Below are 21029 nucleotides of genomic sequence, written 5' to 3' on the forward strand. Positions count from 1 at the left end.
AACATTTAAAACCATTATTTGCAAATCACAACTAACATCATACAATAGAATGATGTTTTGTGGATTAGGGATCAGGGATGGATTATGACCATAGATTATGACACAGCGGTGCCCTGGACATGGACCAATTAAAGGGCCCCCTCGGTTGAAATGTCGTTCCTTTTTTATTCGAAATTTTCCCAAACTTGTTAGCTCTGTCATAAAATATCACGATTCTCAAATATGAATAAATACATTTTGCACCTTTATAGATTCTGTTAGTTTACTATAATGGGCTATGGGAAAAGTAGCCTAATATTAGTGTAATCGATTAACTAGCCTATGCATATTTTAAACCCATATTTTAACTTGTACTAGATATGGGTGTCATGTCATAGAATATTTTTAATACGACTGACGTAAATTTAATAAAAGAAATTGTAAGTTATAACACTTTCATTGTACATAAAGAGAGCAAAGAATATTTGCATTATCATAGAATATTAACTTCAATCTAGACAGAGTTCAAGTACTCTCAACAACTACCATTTTAATCACTAAAGCTGTTTGTACTGTGAAATTAATATCTTAATTACATCGTACACACATCTGCACTTTGTTTATGATGAGAGAATTCGTAAAAACACTGGCTCAGCACCAGCTAAAGCACGGGCACAGATTTGAATTTGGCAGCTGACGCTGTGCCACACTGAACCTTCTAATCATATTAAATATATTAAAAAAATATATAATTCAGCCATTTTTGGTCTTTTGGAAGCTGCATTCAAAATCCACTTTCCCTAAGGGGGCACGGTTGAAATTGCGTTCCTGGAGGAGCAGTATTTCGCTGGGCCCCCCTCTGGTCTAGTGCCCTGGGCACGTGCCCGGTAGGCTTGTTCGTTAATTCGTCCCTGTTTGTGGCATAAAAGACTGAAAAGTGTACACAAGTGCAAAGTTTAAAGGAAGTGGGAACCACATGTAATAATGTAATGTTCCTTGTTCCCAGGATGCCTTCCACTGTGTGGGCACTCCAGCCAGAAGGCACTTACTTCATGTCTTACTCTCAAAAACATGAGCATTTATAGCTCGTGGGAACTGACTCAGTGCATGGGTCACTCAAAGAACAATAAGAAATGCTCATTGTGAACATGAGGGAAACAACTTTTTTTTTCTCTCAAGCAATAAAACAATGATTTGAGATAATGCAATAAGGCACTTAGAGATTATATTGTAAGAATAGGTTCATGAGCATCAATTTTAAATATAATGATAATAGCAGACTGACTTTTAATGTTGTCCAAAGTCTGCTGGAATTTATTAAAGGTGTCATAAACAAGATATTCTATATGTAAGTACAAAGTTCACATGACACTGTACAGTGTGTTAGCAAAACAAACATGAGACCAAATGAACAGAATTCCTCATATATTAGTTTTATTTTAAAATGTATAAAAGGTAATATTGGTACTGTAGAAACACGTAAAATATGTTTTAAAAAAAGAAAATAAAAGTTGTCTTAAGTCATGGAGCATAAGTGCATCATAAAATAACATTCTATGTAATTTGTAATGCCTGAGAATTGTGGGTAAAAAAAATACTTACAGTTGCTAATTACTAGTTGTTATTTACAGTAGCCTATGCTTTTTACAATATATACTAGTTATTGCACTGATGCCTTCACCAAAACAGAAAAACCTAAAACTAGAAATCTGTGGCTCACGGCTGTTGACTGTACAACAGAGAAGATGCCTCTGATCTAAACTGTCAGCACATTTTCTTTCAAATAATTTTCAGTGTTAGAGATGCCATCCAATTTTTGTAATATCATTGACCTCAGTGCACTGTATCTGTGAAAAACAAAAGTAAAACAGGTTAAAATGAATAAATGGTTGTGTTGTTTTTGTGAAACTGAATTTTGTGAAACTTACTTTCTTGTTAGTTTTAAAACCTCTCTATCTTCCTCCTCTTTCAATTTCTTGATGAAACTGTCCAAAACAGGCATTTCAAACTTAATATACTGTGCAACCTGTAAGACAATGCATTAATGCATTAACCGCTGAAATAAAAGCACAGAATATTTTGAATGTTAACAAAAGCAGCACAGAGAACTTGCTCATGTGCATCAACATTTTCATTTTACAATGAATGTTTAGTATGCAATTGAAATATTTGTGCTATTGTTAGTCCCTATAGGATAGGATCCTAAAATTAGACTTGATACGTAGCATTTGGAAGTGACTATTGTTTACTGTATCTATATTTGAACAACATAATGTAAGTTTGCCAGGGAAAGCACGTTCTGAATGACCTATTGTGAACTGTACAAATGTGCAAAATACTTACATCATATGTAATTTCTTCACCAAGGTCCTTTTCCATAATAAATATTCTGGCGATTTTTTCACAAGGGCCATGCAACAGACGAGATACCAAAGGATATTCTGTGTCCTTAAGTTTTGTTCTCTCTAAAGACAAAAGATGGGGAAAAAATATTATAACCTGCAGTTCAGTTGACTTTTGTTAAAAATAAGATAAAGTTAAGAATGCAAAGCCTTACCCCCTGATTCGTGGAATAGGTAGAGGCCAAACTCATCTGCCTTATTCTCAACCTGTACCGAAGTACAGAACAGGGAATTACCAAGGAGTAAAAGATTGTGGCATTCAGCTGAATTTGGGTAAACTTACTCGAAACTTATTAAGAAGCAGGTTAAGAACTTGCTGTGTTGTCAAAGTGCTGTTCACTCGCACATTAGTCACTGATCCATATGATGGAGTAAAAACTGATGTCTGTAAAGAAAATGTGCAAAAAAGGAGATAAATTTCAGCAATAATTAATTGTGAAATCTTTCATCAATTATGTGTTACACAGTTAGTGTAAAATTTGGCATATGAGATTTGAAAAAACATCCATTTATCTTTGTCAACGGACAATTATTTCATTTAGTAACTTGAAGTACTATGTATAAGTAAAGTATAAGTTACTTGATGTATAAGTAAAACTTTAACTGAAATAAAATTAATAAAAAACTATATTAAAACAAACATACTGTAACTAATAAAAATTTATAACTAAAAAAAGCATAACTAACTAATTAAAATCAAAGCAGAATATATATCAAATTAAATCAAAAACATAAAAAAATAATATCTGAATATTACCGAAATACTATCGATCTATCTAACTCTGCTGAGGCACCAAGCCAAATCATATGACCTTAAAGGACCATTTATGAGAGGCAAGTGACAACTGATAATAAAAGCACATGGTGCAGCCAAAGGGAAGGCCTGAACAGGAAAACACTGCCTCTCAGCACCTGCATCCATCTCACAACACTGATGTACAACATAAACACTTAGACGACGGACACTTCCTATCGCAGATGCTGCTGTGGCACTTTATGAGAATACAGGCCCCTTGCCAAACACAGGGTGTGCTGTCTTTCAATGAGCACTATTGTACTATTGTCCTGAACTTGGAGCATGGAGGAGTTCCAACTCATTCCTGCCTTCCATCTGAGACACTGCCCAGCTGATCTCTAGGTGAAAGCTTTATAGATAGTCACTATTCAAGTGCACTAAGGTTAACTGTGCTTTTTATTATATTAAAGTAAAAATGACTTAACACAAAGGCTGTGTTTAAATTACTCTGTGGTTGTAAAAATGGCCGTTGATGGAGAAGCGGTGTCTTTTTCTCGTCTGTGAATCGGCAGTGTTGTGGATTTTGGATCTTCTTTGGATATTCACAAAGCTCGCGTCACTTCTTGTTCTCAGCAGTTGAGGGGCATCGTCCTCAGCACCATCCACACCTGCAGCAGAACCAGAGACAAGAGCAGGCAAATATTAAGATGAGGCATTCACTGATGTGTTGGAAACATGTGGTGAACATCTAGATATGCATTTAGTTTAGTTAAAAAATATAATCTATAACAACCACCAATGCTGTCAATTTTACAACACAAATCAATAAAGTTTTTGATAAGATTTTCCTTACTGTGTGTGGAGAGATATGGATCATTTTCATACTCACTGGGTGCAGGTGAGGCACTGATTTTGTTGTTGTTGGGCTCTGAACAAAACTGGTGTTCAGCATTTTCATTCCTGTAAACAATGACAACACATTTATAAATACATAATGGAAAACTAAGCTTTATAAAAAGAATTTTCATGAATGAGTCAGTCAAAAATAGCTTATATATATATATATATATATCTATATATATATATATATATATATATATATATATATATTATATATATAGATATATATTATATATATATATTAATCAAAGGTTAAGTAAAAGGAAAAATGTAACTTTTAGAAAACTTAGTTTGTCCATCTCAAGAGATCATTTTACATATTATGAGTTTTATTGTCTATTGACATTTGGAAAATTTAAAATTTAAATTAAATGTTTAAATGTTACTAATATTTGGGACATAGGGACATTATTTATGGTTTTAGTTTTACTTTTAGTTAATTACAATAACCCTGAAAAATGCCAATAATTAACTTAAAAATTCAATTCATGTAAATATTTTTTACTTTAAATGAGTGATTTTCTATTAAAAAGAGTAACTGGAATCTTTCATTGGAAAAAGAAACCTCTGATTACTCTGATTTATCTGTTGTTGCTACACAATATTACAATTTACATGTATAAACTGCTAGCACAATGTGAGTCATCTTATCCTAATGTGCTAAATCTTTTTGCTCACAGTATCAAATCAAGGTTACTGCAGCTTTGAACATTAGAGCTGATTAAAATTTCCATGATAGAGAAGAGTGCTGCACATGAGAATAAGAAATAGCCCAGGACACTGAATAACCAGTTCCTCTGTGGGTGAAAGAGGAAAATGCCACATAACCGCAGCTTTCACTTAGTTCCACCCACACAGTATGTCAAAATGTTCCTCAAAACAAAACTTTCTAACAGTGGCCACAGGTCATAAACACCTACAGAATTACAAAAGTGCATCAAATTTCAAAGTAATTTGTTGGGTTTTAGGAAAAGTACACAGCATCTAGACAGTATGATCAAATCTGAGCTGACCGAGAAAGATAAAGGAGCAGCCATTTAACCTACAAAAAAGCCCTACACCCATATCAAATCCTGGCTCATGTCTTGAGACGTCTGTGACTGAGGTAATGAGAGAAACAGATGGAGGTATGACCTAATGAAGGAAAAGACACATCTGGGTGTGGTGTAGCAGCACAGGCAGTTCCACCCACCTGCTGGACTCTGAGCCCTCCGACCTCCACACACCCCTGCAGGCATATCGAAAGCGCCCGTTGTCATCATACATTTGGAGTCTGATTGGCCTCCTCAGGCCCCAGGAGATGTTGAGTAAACCCTCCACGATCAGCTCACCCTCCTCCTGCAAGAAATAATAATAATAATCATTAACTCTTTTGTCAGATGGAGGAAATCCTGCTGGCTCGTGTCTCAGCTCTGTTTCAAGTGTACGTGCTGAAATGGCAGTTGCAAACTGCAGATATTCAATTGGAGGCTGTGGAGTTATGGAAAGCCACTTTGGGAGGAGTACAACAATAAAGCACATGTACCAAATGTATTATTGGAGAGATTGGTTCTGAACAATGCTGTGCTTTTATTTCAGTCATATTCACTGTAAGTTAATATATATATTTATATATAAATATCGCTCTCAGAAGTGATAAATGAAAAAAGTTACAGTGCTGTAATATAGGCCACAGTTGGTACATAAGGAAATATACTAACATTATCTAATCAAATTGACAAGACATATGACAGTTGACTACAGTTTAAAGGTTTGGGGTTTGTTTTTGAAATAAGTCTTTGATCAAAAATATAGTAAAAATAGTAATAATGTGAAATTTTATTATACTACAAAATACTGATATTTATATATATATTTAAATGTAATTTATTCCTGTGATGGCTTCACCCTTTATTCAAACGTTTTATTAAAAACGTATCACATAGTAAGACAGACAGACAGACAGACAGACAGATAGATAGATAGATAGATAGATAGATAGATAGATAGATAGATAGATAGATAGATAGATAGATAGATAGATAGATAGATAGATAGATAGATAGAATGCAGATTTTTAAGCAGAAACGTGCCACTTAATCACAGTCTTAATCCTATCAAGGCCTAAGTCAACAAAGTAGATTACTCTCTTCCGTTCACATGCAAACCACAATACTGTCTTCCTACTGCATTTGACAAAGCTAAATATACCACACAGATTAAACCGCAACATTCAGGACAGCTACTTAAAATAACTAGTTGTAGCAGATCATGTAACACAACCTTCAATTTTTTTTTTTTTTTAAGGATTTAACCTAATTTGATGAGCACCTTTCTTAGCTCTACTGTATAACTTTGGTTTTAGCTGAAAGGTGAATCTGAGGTGAGAAAACACAATTCACATGTGAACATTATAATTTACATCTAATATTATTACCACAGCTGCATTTCAACTTAAAACTCCACAGTGACATATTAATTCAACAAACCACAAACTCCTTTATGGTGACATTTACATAATTAGCCTATATAGATGAAAGAACTTGTGTCAACATTTCATTTCAGTCCTAGGCTATTCACGTTCTGATTTCACAGAACTTTATTTAATTCTCAATTGTTCAATCCTCAACAGGAGAATTGTGTTTTTCTTTAACTAAATAATCATTCAACACACTCACAAAGAAAGACAGAGGTCAGAGCTGCAGCCCACCAGACTTTTCCCCAATGGATCTCTGAGGACCTGTTCTTCAACAAAAACCTGTGACCAAAATAAAATATTGTAATGGGGTTAGGAGCTGTTGTAATTGTGAGTGAGTGCAGTCAAGTGTCATGTAGGTGGAGGGCTAAGTGCTCCCAGGGCCTCATTGTTTCTGCAATGTAAACATTCAGGACAGCTGCGGCAGGGTCCCATTGGTCAGCTTCCTCTCTACTCTCCGTTCAGCACACACACTCTTCCTGTCAGGCATGCAAGGTCATAGCTTAGCTAAATTTAGTGTCATTAGCCTTGGCTTACGGTCCTTTACTGCCGTGGCCTTATAAAAGGCAGCACTGCCTCTAAACCAGATCAAACCAAACACAGTCTCAGACACAACCTCTGCACAACAATCAGCACTGTGATCATACAAGCTTGTCCTACAGGTAAGTTTGAGATATTTGCTGAATGATATATGTTCATTAAACCTACACATTTATTGATTTTCAAATGTCATTATACACGCTTTAAAAAATAAAGGTTCTTTATTGGCATCTATGGAAAGCTTCCATTGCACAAAGGGTTCTTTGCAGTGGAAAAAGGTTCTTTAGAATATTAAGATGTTCTTCACAATAAGAAAAAATGGTCTTTTGGTACCCAAAATTGGGAACCCCTTTTGGATGCTTTATATTTGAGATTGTGGAATGTTTCCATTCCACAAAAGTTTCTTGACAATGGAATAAGATTCCTTAGATTTTTTTTTTTAAAGTTCTTCACACAAAGAAAAATGTTTCTAAGAACTGATCATTGAAAGGTTCATTGGTGAACCAAAATTGGTGCTTCGTAGTGGAAAAGTGTGTAAGATTTTTAACACATTTTTCACTCTAAGAAAAACTATAGGCCACATACTATAAAGGTCCTTTGGGGAACAAAACAAATTTGTTCTTATATGGCCTTGGTGCAAAATAAAATAAAATAAAAATAATTGGAACCTTTATTTGAATGAATAACTAACTGTGTCTCATCTCTCTCCAGGATGAAACCCGGAAGATTACTTTTGTCTGTGGCTCCTCTACCGACAATAACAGAGTCCCACGAGGACCTCTCGCAGTCCCTGGAGGAATACATGAACTCCATCAAAGAACTTGCCCAGCCTGCTTGTGGTCCTTTGAGGATATCCAGGACTCAGAGGCGTAAGCCTGCGGGGAAGCATGTGGGCTCTACTTCAACTTCACGCAGCACTTCCCGGGCTCTGCAGCCCCGCCACGCTTCTCTGGGTCTGGACGAGGTCATGGTGAGCTTCAACAGTCAGGTGGACCACGGCACTAAAGACCCACTGGACTGGTTGTTTGCGCAGACGCACTTACAGTCACACGGAGAGGATTTACGCAGGACTGACATTGCACCTGCTGCTTTGTGGTTACTCTAATGAGCCAAAGCGTAAAGACATGCTGATGGGGAGGATAATACCCAACGAGTGATGGATGAACTCAGTCGAGGATCTCATGAACTGAACTTCTTAATTTATTGTCTGAACAGACTTTTTGTACAAATATTCAAATGTTTACATGCTGTTAAAGTCATGATTTTCTAAGTTGCTTTTTTTAAAATAAAATGTAAGAATATATTTTGACTTTGTTTATGTGTCCTTTACTAAAATCTATCTAGTCTATCTATCTGTCTGTCTGTCTGTCTGTCTGTCTATCTATCTATCTATCTATCTATCTATCTATCTATCTATCTATCTATCTATCTATCTATCTATCTATCTATCTAGCCATCCATCCATCTATCTATCTACCTTCGTGTGTTTTTAAGTTTTTAAGTTTAAAGGGATAGTTCACCAAAAATAAAATCCTGTCATCATTTCTGACATTCTTCAAAATATCTTCTTTTGTGTTCAACAGAAGAAAGAAATCCGTACAGGTTTGGAACAACATGAGCGTGAGTAGCTAAATTATGACAAAATCTTTTTTGGGTGAACTATCCTTTTAAGTCCATTTCCGAATCTAAGAGCGTCGTCTGTTGGCTGCATGTAACTTTAAAATTTTACAGCACTGTCTAAACACAACAAGCAAAGGGTGCTCAATGAACGCTATGATTCTGACCTGCCGCCTGAAGACGGAGGAAACATGTTGATAATAAGTGTTTTCTTTAGTAGTATCATCATGAATCATACAAATGTTACAATACGTAATGCATATTAGTGCATATAATGCATATGCATAATAGTAGATTTTAGTTTCATTTTAGTGGCTTCTAGTGTTTTCGACCCATTACCATCACAATAAACCCATCATTAAAAACTCGTCCATAGATACAATAATTAATAACAAAATAATTACACAGTAAGTCCATGACCAACCGTACAGAAAGGACAGGGAAAATAATCGAAAATGTGTGTAAACATGAGTTTCTGTCTATTTATATATAGGCTATAGTAGGCTACATACAGGTTATTTTACAGAAATTGCTTACAAAAGCAAATACAAAACTTTCATGCTTTCGTGTATGACTTGTTACTCATGGATTTGATGCAAAACGTTGGCGAAATGTCAATTCCAGTGATCAGATTTTACTTGTACTGACTGTAAATATGTTCCCAGAATTGGTGCACCTCGACTTCTGCAAGTTGTGTAAAGTCACATTTTTGCACACAACATGTCCAATCAGAAGCTCAGTGAACAGACTGTGGGTGGAGTCTAAAAATAATCTCTCAACTCTCAAAACTAAAGTCTAAACAAACACCACGAAGCAATATGATTTTGCACTGAAATGTTTCCTATAACCTCTGGATGGAGCAGTTTATGAACAGTAGGTTAGGCTGTTAAACTAGCTAAATTTATCTCGTTCGTTATCTCGTAGTTAGCCGCGGACCAACTTAAAAGTTAAGAAAAGGAGAAGGGAAAAAGTAATCTATAATGTTTTTCAAAGTCCTCAAAAATAACCCGGAGAAAAGGAGAAAGGAAAAAGTAATCTATCATGTTTTTCAAAGTCCTCAAAAATTAACCGGACACTAATAAATCATCTTCATTTTATATATTGTATTTTATATTATTAATTCACTCACATTAATTCACACTGATGCAACATAGTGACAGGGCTGCTACATAGAAAGTTGCTGGTTTAAGTCCATTAAGAAGTACACTATCATGATGGGGATCCGAAGCATGACATCCCCTGCTACATGAATACTTACTTTACTAGGCTTCTGCAATCAATCACTAACTCATTTTCTTTCAGCACTCTCACTTTTCCCTGAACATTACGCAATGTGTCTTTCATCAATCTCTGTACTCTGTACTCTCTCTCTTTCTTTCTCTCTCCAAACAGATATTATTACATGGAAGTATCAGTTCATTCTCACAATACCTGTGACTCAGCCTCATGTGATCGTCTTGAATAAAAAAAGAAAAACAAATTTTCTAATGCCCTCTATGAGCAGTTACTCAGTGGAGTTACTAAACAGGTTTTTCATCACAGGCATGTCATCATTTAGATCCTGGAATTTTGCCAAATGTAAATGATTCAGAATCAACAATACAAAAAAAAAATTAAATAATACATAAAAAAGGGACGTGTAACAGTAAGCTGAAGAAATGTTTGAGCAAGAACTCCCTTCATTCAGAACAAACATACAATTTTAATGTAAACCATTCACTCACACAGAGACAAAAAGACAACACATACTGCAAAACACACAAACACACACACACACACACACCCAACTTTTATGGACAAAAAAAAAACATTTATGAATAAAGCACTTCTTGTTCCATTGATGGCATTTAGTTGCAAGTATATTATGCGTATAAAGTATTTTCACACACATTCATACTGATTGAGGTTAAATTTGACCAAACTCATTCTAAAAACACAAGCAGCCTGCAGGGATTTTCCAGAGACTATAAAGGATTTAACAGATCATAATAATGTGACAGACTGTGTCCTGTTTGCTGGCAGATCAGACAAACCTCCTATTACAAAAAACTTAAGTTACATGTCGAGATAAAATTGGAAATTATTAGGAGCTTGTTTGTACTCTTGGTCATGTTCACTGACAGAAATAGAGTGTAATAATGTGTAGCTTTTTTAGTAAATGATTGCATCTTTCCCATGACCTTGCAAGGGTCATCATTGTGAAAACGGATAAAGGGATAAAGGGAGTTTTTTGTTATCATTGACCAATAGATATGTAAAGGCACATATTTTTTTCTTTAACAAAGTAATATAGATTTTGAATTATTATAATGTGATTTATTTATGTATAAATAAATAAAAATATATATATATATATATATATATATATATATATATATATATATATATATATATATATATATACCCATATACACACACACACACACACACACACACAACACACACACACACACACACACACACACACACACACACAGTACAGTGCATGCATAATTATTGCAGCTCTGGAAAATGGTGGAACTGGAGACTAAAGGTGGTTTCTCACCTAATTCTTCACATTCATTTTTAATTATTTTGCAGTTAATGCGTCTTTTCTTCTCCACCTGTTTTTGTCTGACTCTGCTGACCTAATGAGCATTTCCCTCTCCAATGGTCATGCCATAACTTTGCCATTTCTAGTACTGCATTAGTATTACATTCTTCCCTTCTCCATTTAATAATTTTTGACTTTTCAGTTTTAGTTAAATCACTTTTTGGCTCAATTTATCGTTAAAAGAAAACCTGCTTAATAATTATGCAGCCTGAATATGAGGCGCTTTTCACTTTCATACTTCATAGACAATTATATGTCATTTATAAATGATTAAAGAAAAATTAATAATAGTTATTTAGATTGATGTGGTTTGGAATTTGTAAAATGTGCTTGGAAATAAAATATGATCAGAATATCAAACTTGCATAATAATTATGCACGCACTGTATATAAAATCATAATATATAGTATAATTATAAATGAAATAACTAAGTCACAATAAGTATTTCAGAGCAATATAATAATGATAGCTCATAATTTATATCTCTAATGATGTTATAGTTCAATCTTTGATAGGTTATGCGTAAAAATGCTGCCAATCACGTGTCATCTAGGACCATTTAATCAGTGTTTTTAAGAATGGTGCACTTGGATTTATTCCAGTGTCACACATTCCTATTCTAAGACAATAATCTTTTTGTTTTGCAGTTTGACACACTCTGACTCAAGTCTTGGCCAGATCAGATCTATTAACCAGGAAACAAAAGTTTTGATTTAGATCCACAGTTATTTTCACTCTCTGTGACCTAACATACCTCACGAATCCGAAGCTGGAAGCTTTTTCCCTCGTGGTAACAGTTATACGTTTTAAGAAGGGACAAAATATCAGACCTGAAAAAGATACATGATTTAACAACAACAGTTTTTAGTTAAAAGGCATGTTTCTAATGTTTAGTGTGTATCAAATGTGGAACTCTTACTTTGCAATTACTTTCTCCTCATTCAACCTCACACAGGAGGTCTTGTCAGGATCCATAGTGGGTTTCCTCAATAGAAATGCTTTTTTAGCTATAGAAGAGCAAGGCAATGGGAGAGAAAGCAAGGAGAACGAGTCAAAGTTAATAATATGAAAGAATGAGTGTGTGCTTAACAGGGAATAGAGACATACCATGTGTAATGTGACTTTAAAAAATATTCATGATCCAAATGAATCAATGTCCCTATGAATCTTATGTAGGAATACCAAGTGAACATAATCACAGGAATATGGGGAAATCACATGGTCCTACAGGTAACAGAATGTGTAATCTTTCCGTAAGGCTTGTAATGACATGTTTTCAGACCTTCTGAAAGGTCATAGAATAATCACTTTTTTTCGATGGATAAAAAGTAAAAATTAAATTTATGCAAATCATGGTGAATGCATCTGACCAGCTCCAAAAGAGAGAGAAAAAATTACACTATAAAATTAGCCCATATTACTTTAATTATTCACTGGTGGTCTGGTCTGAGATGTTGACTTGGCACTTTTGAATCTGACATGGTTGCAACTGAGATTCCATTTTAAGGGTAGGGATATTTTCTGTGAAAATAAATTTGAGTCTGTCCACATAATAAACTACACATATGGCTTCAGAAGTCTTTCAACAGTGAAAACAAACAAACAAACAAAAAAAATCATATGGTTTTGGAACGACATGAAGGTGAGAAAATAATGACAGAATTTACATTTTTGGGTCAAATGTGAATAAGGAATTCCTCATAGCCTGCTTAATGTACATGTGACCAAGTTTTTAAAGATTCCTACAGTAGTGTGATGTTGGAAATTACTCTCTATTATCCGTGTTCAAATGGTTTGATCCCATGAGAGTAACGACAAAACACTGGAATTTCCAGTTGTGGCACAAGAGCTGGGAAGTCCCTCAAAAGGAGTATAAAATGACAGCGGGCCACTGAGCACTTACACACAGAAACACTTTCAACATGACGCTGACAGTATATGCTTTGCTGGCTTTCAACCTTGGCATCCTCCTAACAGGTGAGTGGATCAGAACAGATGAACTACAGTAGACTCCCAGACCCACTAAAACAGTAACTGAGCACCTGCTGGGTTATACCTGCGTTGGCAAAATTCTACTAAATTAAATCTTCTAACATCTCTGCAAAACAAGCTGTACAAGTTTAACTACAAATTATTTTAATTATAATAATAATTAAGTTATTTTAAGTCTATATATCATTTGAAACATTTTTAATGCTTTTGTAAGAAGTATTTTATGCTCACCAAGGCTGAATAGTAAAACAGTAAAATTGTTAAATATTTTACAATTTAAACTTACTTTTTTAATGCAATTTATTCCTGTGATGGCAAATCTGAATTTTCATTACTCCAGTCTTCAGGGTCACATGATCCTTCAGAAATCATTCTAATATACTGATTTGGTGCTCATTCATTTATTATTATTATTATTATTTTATTATTATCACAGTTTGTGCTACTTAATATTTTTGTAGAAAAAGTGATAGTTTTTTTAAGGATTCTTTTTAATGAATAGAAAATTACAGTCACTTTTGATCATTTAAATGCATTGCTGAATAAAATTATTAATTTCTTTTTCATTATTATTAAAAAAATCTTACTGACACTGAACTTTTTTGATACATCATGGCTGTTTAATAATTTACATTTTTCTGTTCTTCTAAATACAGTGGTGGAGAGTCAGTATATTCCAAAGACCTGTCAGTGTCCACAGGCTAAAATAAGAATCAAGGGACCATTTTCAGATTTCAAAGTCACTCCAAAAGGACCTAGCTGTTTACAGGATGAAATCATGTAAGTTCATACATTTTACTTCATTAGATTCTAAATGTACATGCACCATTGGATTTAAATGTCTTATTATTTCTCTGTATTTTTCATTAGAGTTATACTGCAGAAAAATAATAGTCACGTGTGTCTCAGTCCGGAAGGAAGACAAGGCAAAAGACTGCTGAAATGTTGGCAAAGGTAAGAGAGTGTTATTACTGAATGAGTCTCTAAACTACAGCACAGCTTATCTAAACAACACACACTCCAAACATCTCCAAATATGATGGTGGTCTACATGTCTTAATCTGCTGAGCTTGATTCTACAGTTTTTTTGTTTTTTTCAGCATGCAAAAGGATGGCAAGGACAGCAAAAAATGCATACGCCGACAAGATCAAAAGCCAAGGCAAAGAAACAGGAAGCAGGTTAAATCCAGGAAGGTCACCTCTTAACCTCAAATACTAAAGATACTGAGGCAAAGAACATAAGAGATCCACAAGAGAGAATACTCTTCAAAGCCTGTGCAAAGTGCTTTAGCACTGCTGTACATTTACAAGCCAAGGACATAAGAAAAGGCTGAATTCAGAGGAGTGCACATGTCTATGGAGGCCAAGGGACGCCATTTAATGAAGACATGAAACAACAGAGACAGCTTCTAACCTTGATGTGTTTTACAGGGATGAGTTAAGCCCTATGCAGGTCTTACGTACTGACCAGTCTGAAGAAACTTATGTCTTATAAATTGTTATAAATGTATATATTCTTATATATTGTTCTTTTAAATGTATATATTCTTATAAATATCAGATATAACAGATGTCAAATCATGTTACAGAGGTTCAATATATACATAGGAATATATATATATATATATATATATATATATATATATTACTTTTGATGGTATAACCTAATGCAGTCAGGTTGATTCAGTCTTTTTAAATAATAATAACATAAACCACATGAAAAGTGAGTGAAGTGATGTGTGGCCTATACTCAGAATTTGCCTCTGCATTTAACCCATCCAAGTGCACACACACAGTAGTGAACACTCACAAACACTGTGAACACACATTCAGAGCAGTGGGCAGCCATATTGCTGTGGCTCCCCGGGAGCAGTTGGGGGTTTGGTGCATTGCTCAAGGGTCTCACCTCAGTCGTGGTATTGAGGGTGGAAGAGAGCGCTGGTCATTCAATCCCCCCAATGACAATTCCTGCTGGACCTGAGACACAAACACGCAACCTTTGGGTTACAAGTCCAACCCTCTAACCATTAGGCCAATTTCTTTGCATCACACACACACACACACACATGCACAGAATGTGTATCAAATCTTGTTATTAGTATAAATCTATGAATAAAAGTTATGGAAATGTCTTGGAAATCATTGGGCAGATGTGTGGGAGACCTTCAGTTTGAATAAATATTCCTAAATGGATACAGAAAAGTATATGATCAAATAAAAACTTTCTGAAGCATTTAACCATAAAACCATAACAATCATAATATAACCATAAACAATAGCATTCCAGACAACAAAAATAACCTACACAATGTAGGTACATGGGTGTTGAGAAATCACCTCTCCTGTCTCAAAGCATTTACCTGAAATCACGTGACTCTGATCCTGCTTAATATGGCAAAACAGGAAATGCATGAAGGAGGGAAAGTGAGGAATAGAAAGAGGACAGTTCTGTCCACACTCTAGTGCTAACACAATCGAGAGACATTCTTGTGAATGCCGCAGCTTTAGAGAAATGGCTTTCAGGACTCAGCAAGCAAGCATCTGCCTGCTTTTCCTAATCTCAGTCTGCTCACACTTCATCAGAGGTACAGTAGCGTTTAAATACTTATCAGGACAGTTTACAGATTTTTCAGATATTGGTCATGGAGGTGATATGGGACACATCGTTTTATGTTTCTGGATTTGTCTTTAGATAACAGGGCCACTGCAATATCCATTCGAGAAAAATGTGAGTGTGTTGAGGAAACTGGCTCAGTGCAATGGAGAAAAATTGCAGACTACAGGATCATACAGAGAGATCCTCTTTGCAACAAGGTTCAAATCATGTGAGTACAAAGCATCATTCTCATTCAGATGTATCTGAATGTATTGTGCTCCCTAGATGTATGAGATGAGTGGATTTTATGTGCAGCTTCCGAAAAATATGTACCTTTGATACATTTTCATAGAAAGTATTTCTTGTCTAAAACACTTTTGTGGAAATCAAACTTGAAATTCATGTATTGCCCTCATGTCACTCAAAACTCACATGATTTTTTTTTTCATGTGGAACACAAAATGTGTTATGTCGATGTTGCTCTTTAGCATTTTTAAAAAATCTTGGTGACTGCCTGTCTTGGCCAGATGCAATTATGATTGTTTTACTGTCTTTAAAAAAAAAAAAAAAAAAAAAAAAAATTATATATTTATATATATATATATATATATCTTCATATATATATATATATATTAATATATATCCAAGCAAATCTTGTACTATTCTATTCAATTCAGTATTTTACTGTAGTCTACAACTATAAAACTGTAATAATTAACATGCAATTATATCCCTCCTGGACATTTTGCAATCCATGTATTTGTTAACTGTGTGTGAGTATATTACACAACATGTCACGTTGAGGCATATCGCGAGTTGGGATAATGTATCTGGAGGGAAGCCCAAAATCAAGCCATGACAAGATCAATTTTGCATTAGAATAGGTTCATTTGAATTTTGGCATGAGTGGGCATGATGTGAATAAATATCATGAATACCACTGAATTCTTCCTCAAGAAACTGGAAATATTAGCTCTCTTATGGCAAAATCTAGTGAAAACTGATGCAGTGGGACAATTTTTTCTAATTTTTCATTGATATTCTGATGCCAATTGACTTACCCCTCACAAAATACTACTTTAAATAGCCTCAGAGAAAACAACAAATAGGAAAAAGGAAGAAATGTGAAATATAAAACTAAAAGGTCTCACTTTACCTGTATTCACCTTTAAAGCTGCAGTCTTTAACTTTGTTTGTTTAAAAATGATCCAAAATCAATTTTTGAGCAAGTATATAACCAGCCAGAGTTCAAAACGATCGCCTTACTTTAGCTCGATTCACAATGGTAAGCTTGTAATAACGTTTTCTAATTTGAGTGGTACGGGTAGGTTTTTAAATAAATTTTCGGTATAATTAATATAAGACTTCAAATGAAGTTTGTTTAGAAAGTTGGCATGAGTAAATGCCTTAGATCAAATGTTGCTGGATCTTATAGCTTGCAGTGGTTTGCACACATTTAAAAACACACTGTTCTCCCTCCACAGACTCCAGATGTCAGGTAAAGAAACTTGCCTAAATCCAGAGTCCAAGCAGGGGAAAAAACTACAAAGATGCTGGAGAAGGTATGTGAACAACAGCTGCCCTCTGATCACGCTGCAAACCATTTGATTATAACATTAATACACTAATAAATAATAAAACAATAATATTAAAAAGTGAAAAAGTGTGAATTACGCACACTGATTTCAAACTTCATATAGGGTTTTAATTTGAATAAAGTGAACAACATTGCCACTCTGTGGCAGAACCAAATACTATCATGAAAATACTCATTCTAAAGATTCACTAGCTGCTCTCTCTGCACACCATATAGGTACAAAAGCTATAACAGCATATTAATACATTTATAATATTGTCAAATACATACAAATATTGTATAATGTTTTAAAGTAATATGATTTTTTTAAAATATAAATAAAAATACTTACTATATGCAGCACTAGAAGCCTTGCATTATACAAATTAAATGTAGTTGTTAATGCTTTCAGGGATGTTTGAGTAAGGATAAATATGGTCTCTAGTGAATTTTAGGTGTTTACATTGCTATTAATGGTGTGCATTGATTTAGTGTTGAGAACATGTGTTTCTTGCTCAGCTTTGCGGGCCTCCCTAATCATTAAACCCTTTAACTGTTCTGTTGTCCAGGATTAAATTCAACACACAGAGGAAGAAGGTCTGTCTGCAGTTTAAGAAGAAGAATGGACCAAAAAAGCCCAAGAGGCATTAATTCAACAATCTTTACCTTTTCTGTGTAAAAAGACTATGTGCCTGTACTTTGTCATTTACCCTGCCTGTCCTTTATTTGCATAAATAAATGATATATGTATTATGTAGATGGAATTTTGTAGATGTAGAATTTATATATATATATATATATATATATATATATATATATATATATATATATATATATATATATATATTTGTAAATGGAATATATATATTTTGTACTGTTATTTTCTAATAAAACGTTATATAAGTTTTTGCATGGTTTTGTGCAATTAATGTGATAGTTAGCTTATATCATTTTATGTCCGTATTTAAAAGAAAGCAATCTGACATTTAATTTTAAAAATACAAATACACATATATAACAACACATATAATAAATCGGAAACACTCTAGAATAGGGAACACTTATTCACTATTAACTACGAGTTTTCCCTCAATAAACTCCCAATTTGCTGCTTATTAATAGTTAGTAAGGTAGTTGTTAAGTTTAGGTACTGTATTGGGTAGGATTAGGAATGTAGAATAAGGTCATGTAGAATAAGGCATTAATATGTGCTTAATTAAGACTAATAAATGGCTAATATTCTAATAATATGCATGCTAATAAGCAACTAGTTAAGAGACCCTAAAAAAAAGTGTTACCATAAAATCATCAAAAAGCCTTCTATTCAGTGAAGGAAAAGAATTTGAATATTCTATGAACTAACCCCTACTCTGTCTTTGACCCCTCTCATTAATTATTAAATATGTCACTTTAGTCTCATGGCAAGAAACGTCTTTCAAGGAAAAAAAAAAAAAAAAAAAAAACTATCTACTGTGATTACCAGAAAGAATCCCACTTATGCATTAGACCAATTTAAAAACAAGGGGTCACATCTAGAGACGCTCTGCACCTGCATAAAGAAATGACACTCTGAAGTCCTTATCCACATCTGGATTTCTGTGTCACCATTTTGCAGAAGATTTGGAAGACACAGGCAAAACACATACGTTTCAAATAGGCTATTTTTGATTTGCTTTCATTATGAAAAGGAAACACATTACAGAAAATATCACAATTCTGACACACCTGGTGCAGATGTGCTCTTGTCAGAGGGTTAACTCAAGTACAGTTTGTTTTGCCTGCTGCATAAAGTCATGTAGGCCTACCTGAGAACAGTTTCAGAAGAAGCCTAGGAAGCCTTCAGAAAAAGACAGCAATTCATACAGCTCACCTGAAGAATTATTCAGAAAAAAAACCCATCTTAAATGAAACCATTTCCATTAATAATGCACTTTTGTCTAGAGAACACATCTTTTCTATTTCCTTGCATATATTGTCCTTACTATCTCATGAAACGCCGTTCCTTTGTAAGAGCCGACGGAACCCAGCTGTTTTCTAAGACAACGTCTTATCTTCCACTCCACTCTCCACTTCAAGTTCACCCTGCTGCTTCCATGGGGAATAGACGGTCAAAATAACACTGCTCACTGAGAAGACTGCCAGCTGTGTAAACCAATCTGACCCTCCGTTGATAACAGGAGCCAATCAGAGATGTCCGTGGGCGGGAGTCTTCTGCTGTTGCCCTGGGAAACGCCGGGACCGTTCACACCATTATTAGCATGTCTGTGAGATAATTATCACTAGTCTTGCGAGAACCACGAGACAATTAAGCTGCAGATAAAAGGTTGCCGTTAAATTGCATTCGGCCCACCTGTCATATTAGAGCTTCATTAAACTGGGGGATTTTTACTAAAATAATGCTTTAGTTAAAATGTATAAGGATTAACATTGAAGTATGCGACTATAAGCAATACAAGATAGTTTCCTGTTTTTAGCTCAGTCTGAGAATACCATCTAGGAAAATATGACACCGAAAGGTCGGATAAAATATTTGAGGAAGCAGATGCTTTGAGCTGCCAAGATTCTTCCCCCTTGGGAAGGGAAATGATTATATAAACCAAATATGGGAACATTTTTATGAATTTAGAAACAAAGTATATACTTCACTGTAAACCCTACACCCTACTTAACTACTATATTCCTTCTTAAATACTAGCCTATATAAAAAAATATTTCAGTCAGTAAATTTGTCAACTGAAAAGTACTGAGAAGTAGGCCTATGGTAGCCTAAATGATAGTGTCTTTCAGCTGTGGACTTCACAAAGAGTGAATTTAATGAGTTCACCCCAAAATGATAATTCTATGTACTCACCCCCGTGTCTTACTGAACCTACATGAATTTCTTTGCAAATTACGTTGAAGTATAATGGTAATCAAACCGTTTTGGTGATCATTGACTTCCACTATAAAAATATCTTCTTTAATGTTCCTCGGAAAAAGGAACAACATGAGGGTGAGTAAATGATGACAGATTTTTTTTTTTTTTTTTGGATAAGGTTAGCTAGCTGTAAGTAGATTTCAGATTTGTGTTAAAATACAATTGTTTCGACTTAATTTGAATTGACTCAAATTTAGAGAAGATAATAATATAATGTTAAATATGGAAAGAAAATTATGACTCTCAAACATGCATTAAATAAACTTAACTTCTCACAAATGTACACAAAACTGCACTCTGGTATTCATTTGTGTGGAGACAAACAGAAAATATTGAACAGGGACCAAGTTCACCAAAGGGTTACATTAATCATCTTAATGGTGACTTCAGTCAAAATATCTATCTAAAACAACATAGATAATGCTAAAATAAGAGCGCTAAAACCTTTGTAAATTCTAAAGAACAACTTTTTAAATTCTACTTAAATTATATGATTACATACATAATCCAAGCACAAGGGTTTAAGGGTATTCCCCACTGCATACATTTTGTATTGGGGAAGACATTTTTAAGCCAAAGAAGATAAAGGAGGTTAGATATTTGAGTTAAATTTACTATTTTGTATAGTTATTGGTGTAGAAAACATTATTGTATGACCTATTAATAGATTTTTATATTTCTGAAAAAAAATATATTTCTCAAAATTTTTTATTCCAGTTCTTTTG

At 34.3% G+C, this 21029-nt stretch overlaps 4 protein-coding genes across 4 annotated transcripts; 3 read left to right on the plus strand and 1 right to left on the minus strand.

Moving 5' to 3' along the window:
- Positions 1-1265: 1265 nt before the first annotated feature.
- On the minus strand, positions 1266-19512 carry LOC109082579 (ras association domain-containing protein 4-like). Its single transcript, XM_042769109.1, has 13 exons — positions 19370-19512; positions 19193-19257; positions 15122-15192; positions 12143-12230; positions 11978-12053; positions 5210-5355; positions 4007-4077; positions 3625-3785; positions 2665-2766; positions 2537-2588; positions 2323-2444; positions 1908-2005; positions 1266-1826 (listed from the first exon to the last, which is right to left on the minus strand). The coding sequence occupies exons 4-13, from the start codon at positions 12196-12198 to the stop codon at positions 1736-1738; spliced, it is 975 nt and encodes a 324-aa protein (XP_042625043.1). The 5' UTR covers positions 12199-12230; positions 15122-15192; positions 19193-19257; positions 19370-19512; the 3' UTR covers positions 1266-1735.
- On the plus strand, positions 6981-8321 carry LOC122147253 (protein DEPP1-like). The gene is made up of 2 exons (XM_042769110.1): positions 6981-7134; positions 7724-8321. The coding sequence occupies exon 2, from the start codon at positions 7725-7727 to the stop codon at positions 8115-8117; it is 393 nt and encodes a 130-aa protein (XP_042625044.1). The 5' UTR covers positions 6981-7134; position 7724; the 3' UTR covers positions 8118-8321.
- Positions 13131-14943, plus strand: LOC109082577 (C-X-C motif chemokine 9-like). Its single transcript, XM_019097434.2, has 4 exons — positions 13131-13200; positions 13872-13995; positions 14086-14169; positions 14316-14943. The coding sequence occupies exons 1-4, from the start codon at positions 13146-13148 to the stop codon at positions 14419-14421; spliced, it is 369 nt and encodes a 122-aa protein (XP_018952979.1). The 5' UTR covers positions 13131-13145; the 3' UTR covers positions 14422-14943.
- LOC109082578 (C-X-C motif chemokine 9-like) lies at positions 15628-18181 on the plus strand. The gene is made up of 4 exons (XM_019097435.2): positions 15628-15800; positions 15908-16040; positions 17296-17373; positions 17957-18181. The coding sequence occupies exons 1-4, from the start codon at positions 15728-15730 to the stop codon at positions 18036-18038; spliced, it is 366 nt and encodes a 121-aa protein (XP_018952980.1). The 5' UTR covers positions 15628-15727; the 3' UTR covers positions 18039-18181.
- Positions 19513-21029: the final 1517 nt, after the last annotated feature.

Source organism: Cyprinus carpio, chromosome A13, assembly GCF_018340385.1.
Source record: "Cyprinus carpio isolate SPL01 chromosome A13, ASM1834038v1, whole genome shotgun sequence".
NCBI classification, from domain to species: Eukaryota; Metazoa; Chordata; class Actinopteri; order Cypriniformes; family Cyprinidae; genus Cyprinus; species Cyprinus carpio.

Bases quoted from the DNA above. Each gene is read 5' to 3' on its own strand.
- LOC122147253 (XM_042769110.1), top strand. From the start codon at position 7,725: ATGAAACCCGGAAGATTACTTTTGTCTGTGGCTCCTCTACCGACAATA.
- LOC109082579 (XM_042769109.1), bottom strand. From the start codon at position 12,198: ATGGATCCTGACAAGACCTCCTGTGTGAGGTTGAATGAGGAGAAAGTA. The intron at 5,356-11,977 runs GTATGTTAGGTC...TATTTCTTGCAG, and splicing joins TCCAGCTTCGGATTCGTGAG to GAGGAGGGTGAGCTGATCGT. The intron at 2,006-2,322 runs GTAAGTATTTTG...ATTGTCTTACAG, and splicing joins GTGAAGAAATTACATATGAT to GTTGCACAGTATATTAAGTT.
- LOC109082577 (XM_019097434.2), top strand. From the start codon at position 13,146: ATGACGCTGACAGTATATGCTTTGCTGGCTTTCAACCTTGGCATCCTC. The intron at 13,201-13,871 runs GTGAGTGGATCA...TTCTAAATACAG, and splicing joins CCTTGGCATCCTCCTAACAG to TGGTGGAGAGTCAGTATATT. The intron at 13,996-14,085 runs GTAAGTTCATAC...ATTTTTCATTAG, and splicing joins TGTTTACAGGATGAAATCAT to AGTTATACTGCAGAAAAATA.
- LOC109082578 (XM_019097435.2), top strand. From the start codon at position 15,728: ATGGCTTTCAGGACTCAGCAAGCAAGCATCTGCCTGCTTTTCCTAATC. The intron at 15,801-15,907 runs GTACAGTAGCGT...ATTTGTCTTTAG, and splicing joins CTGCTCACACTTCATCAGAG to ATAACAGGGCCACTGCAATA. The intron at 17,374-17,956 runs GTATGTGAACAA...TCTGTTGTCCAG, and splicing joins CTACAAAGATGCTGGAGAAG to GATTAAATTCAACACACAGA.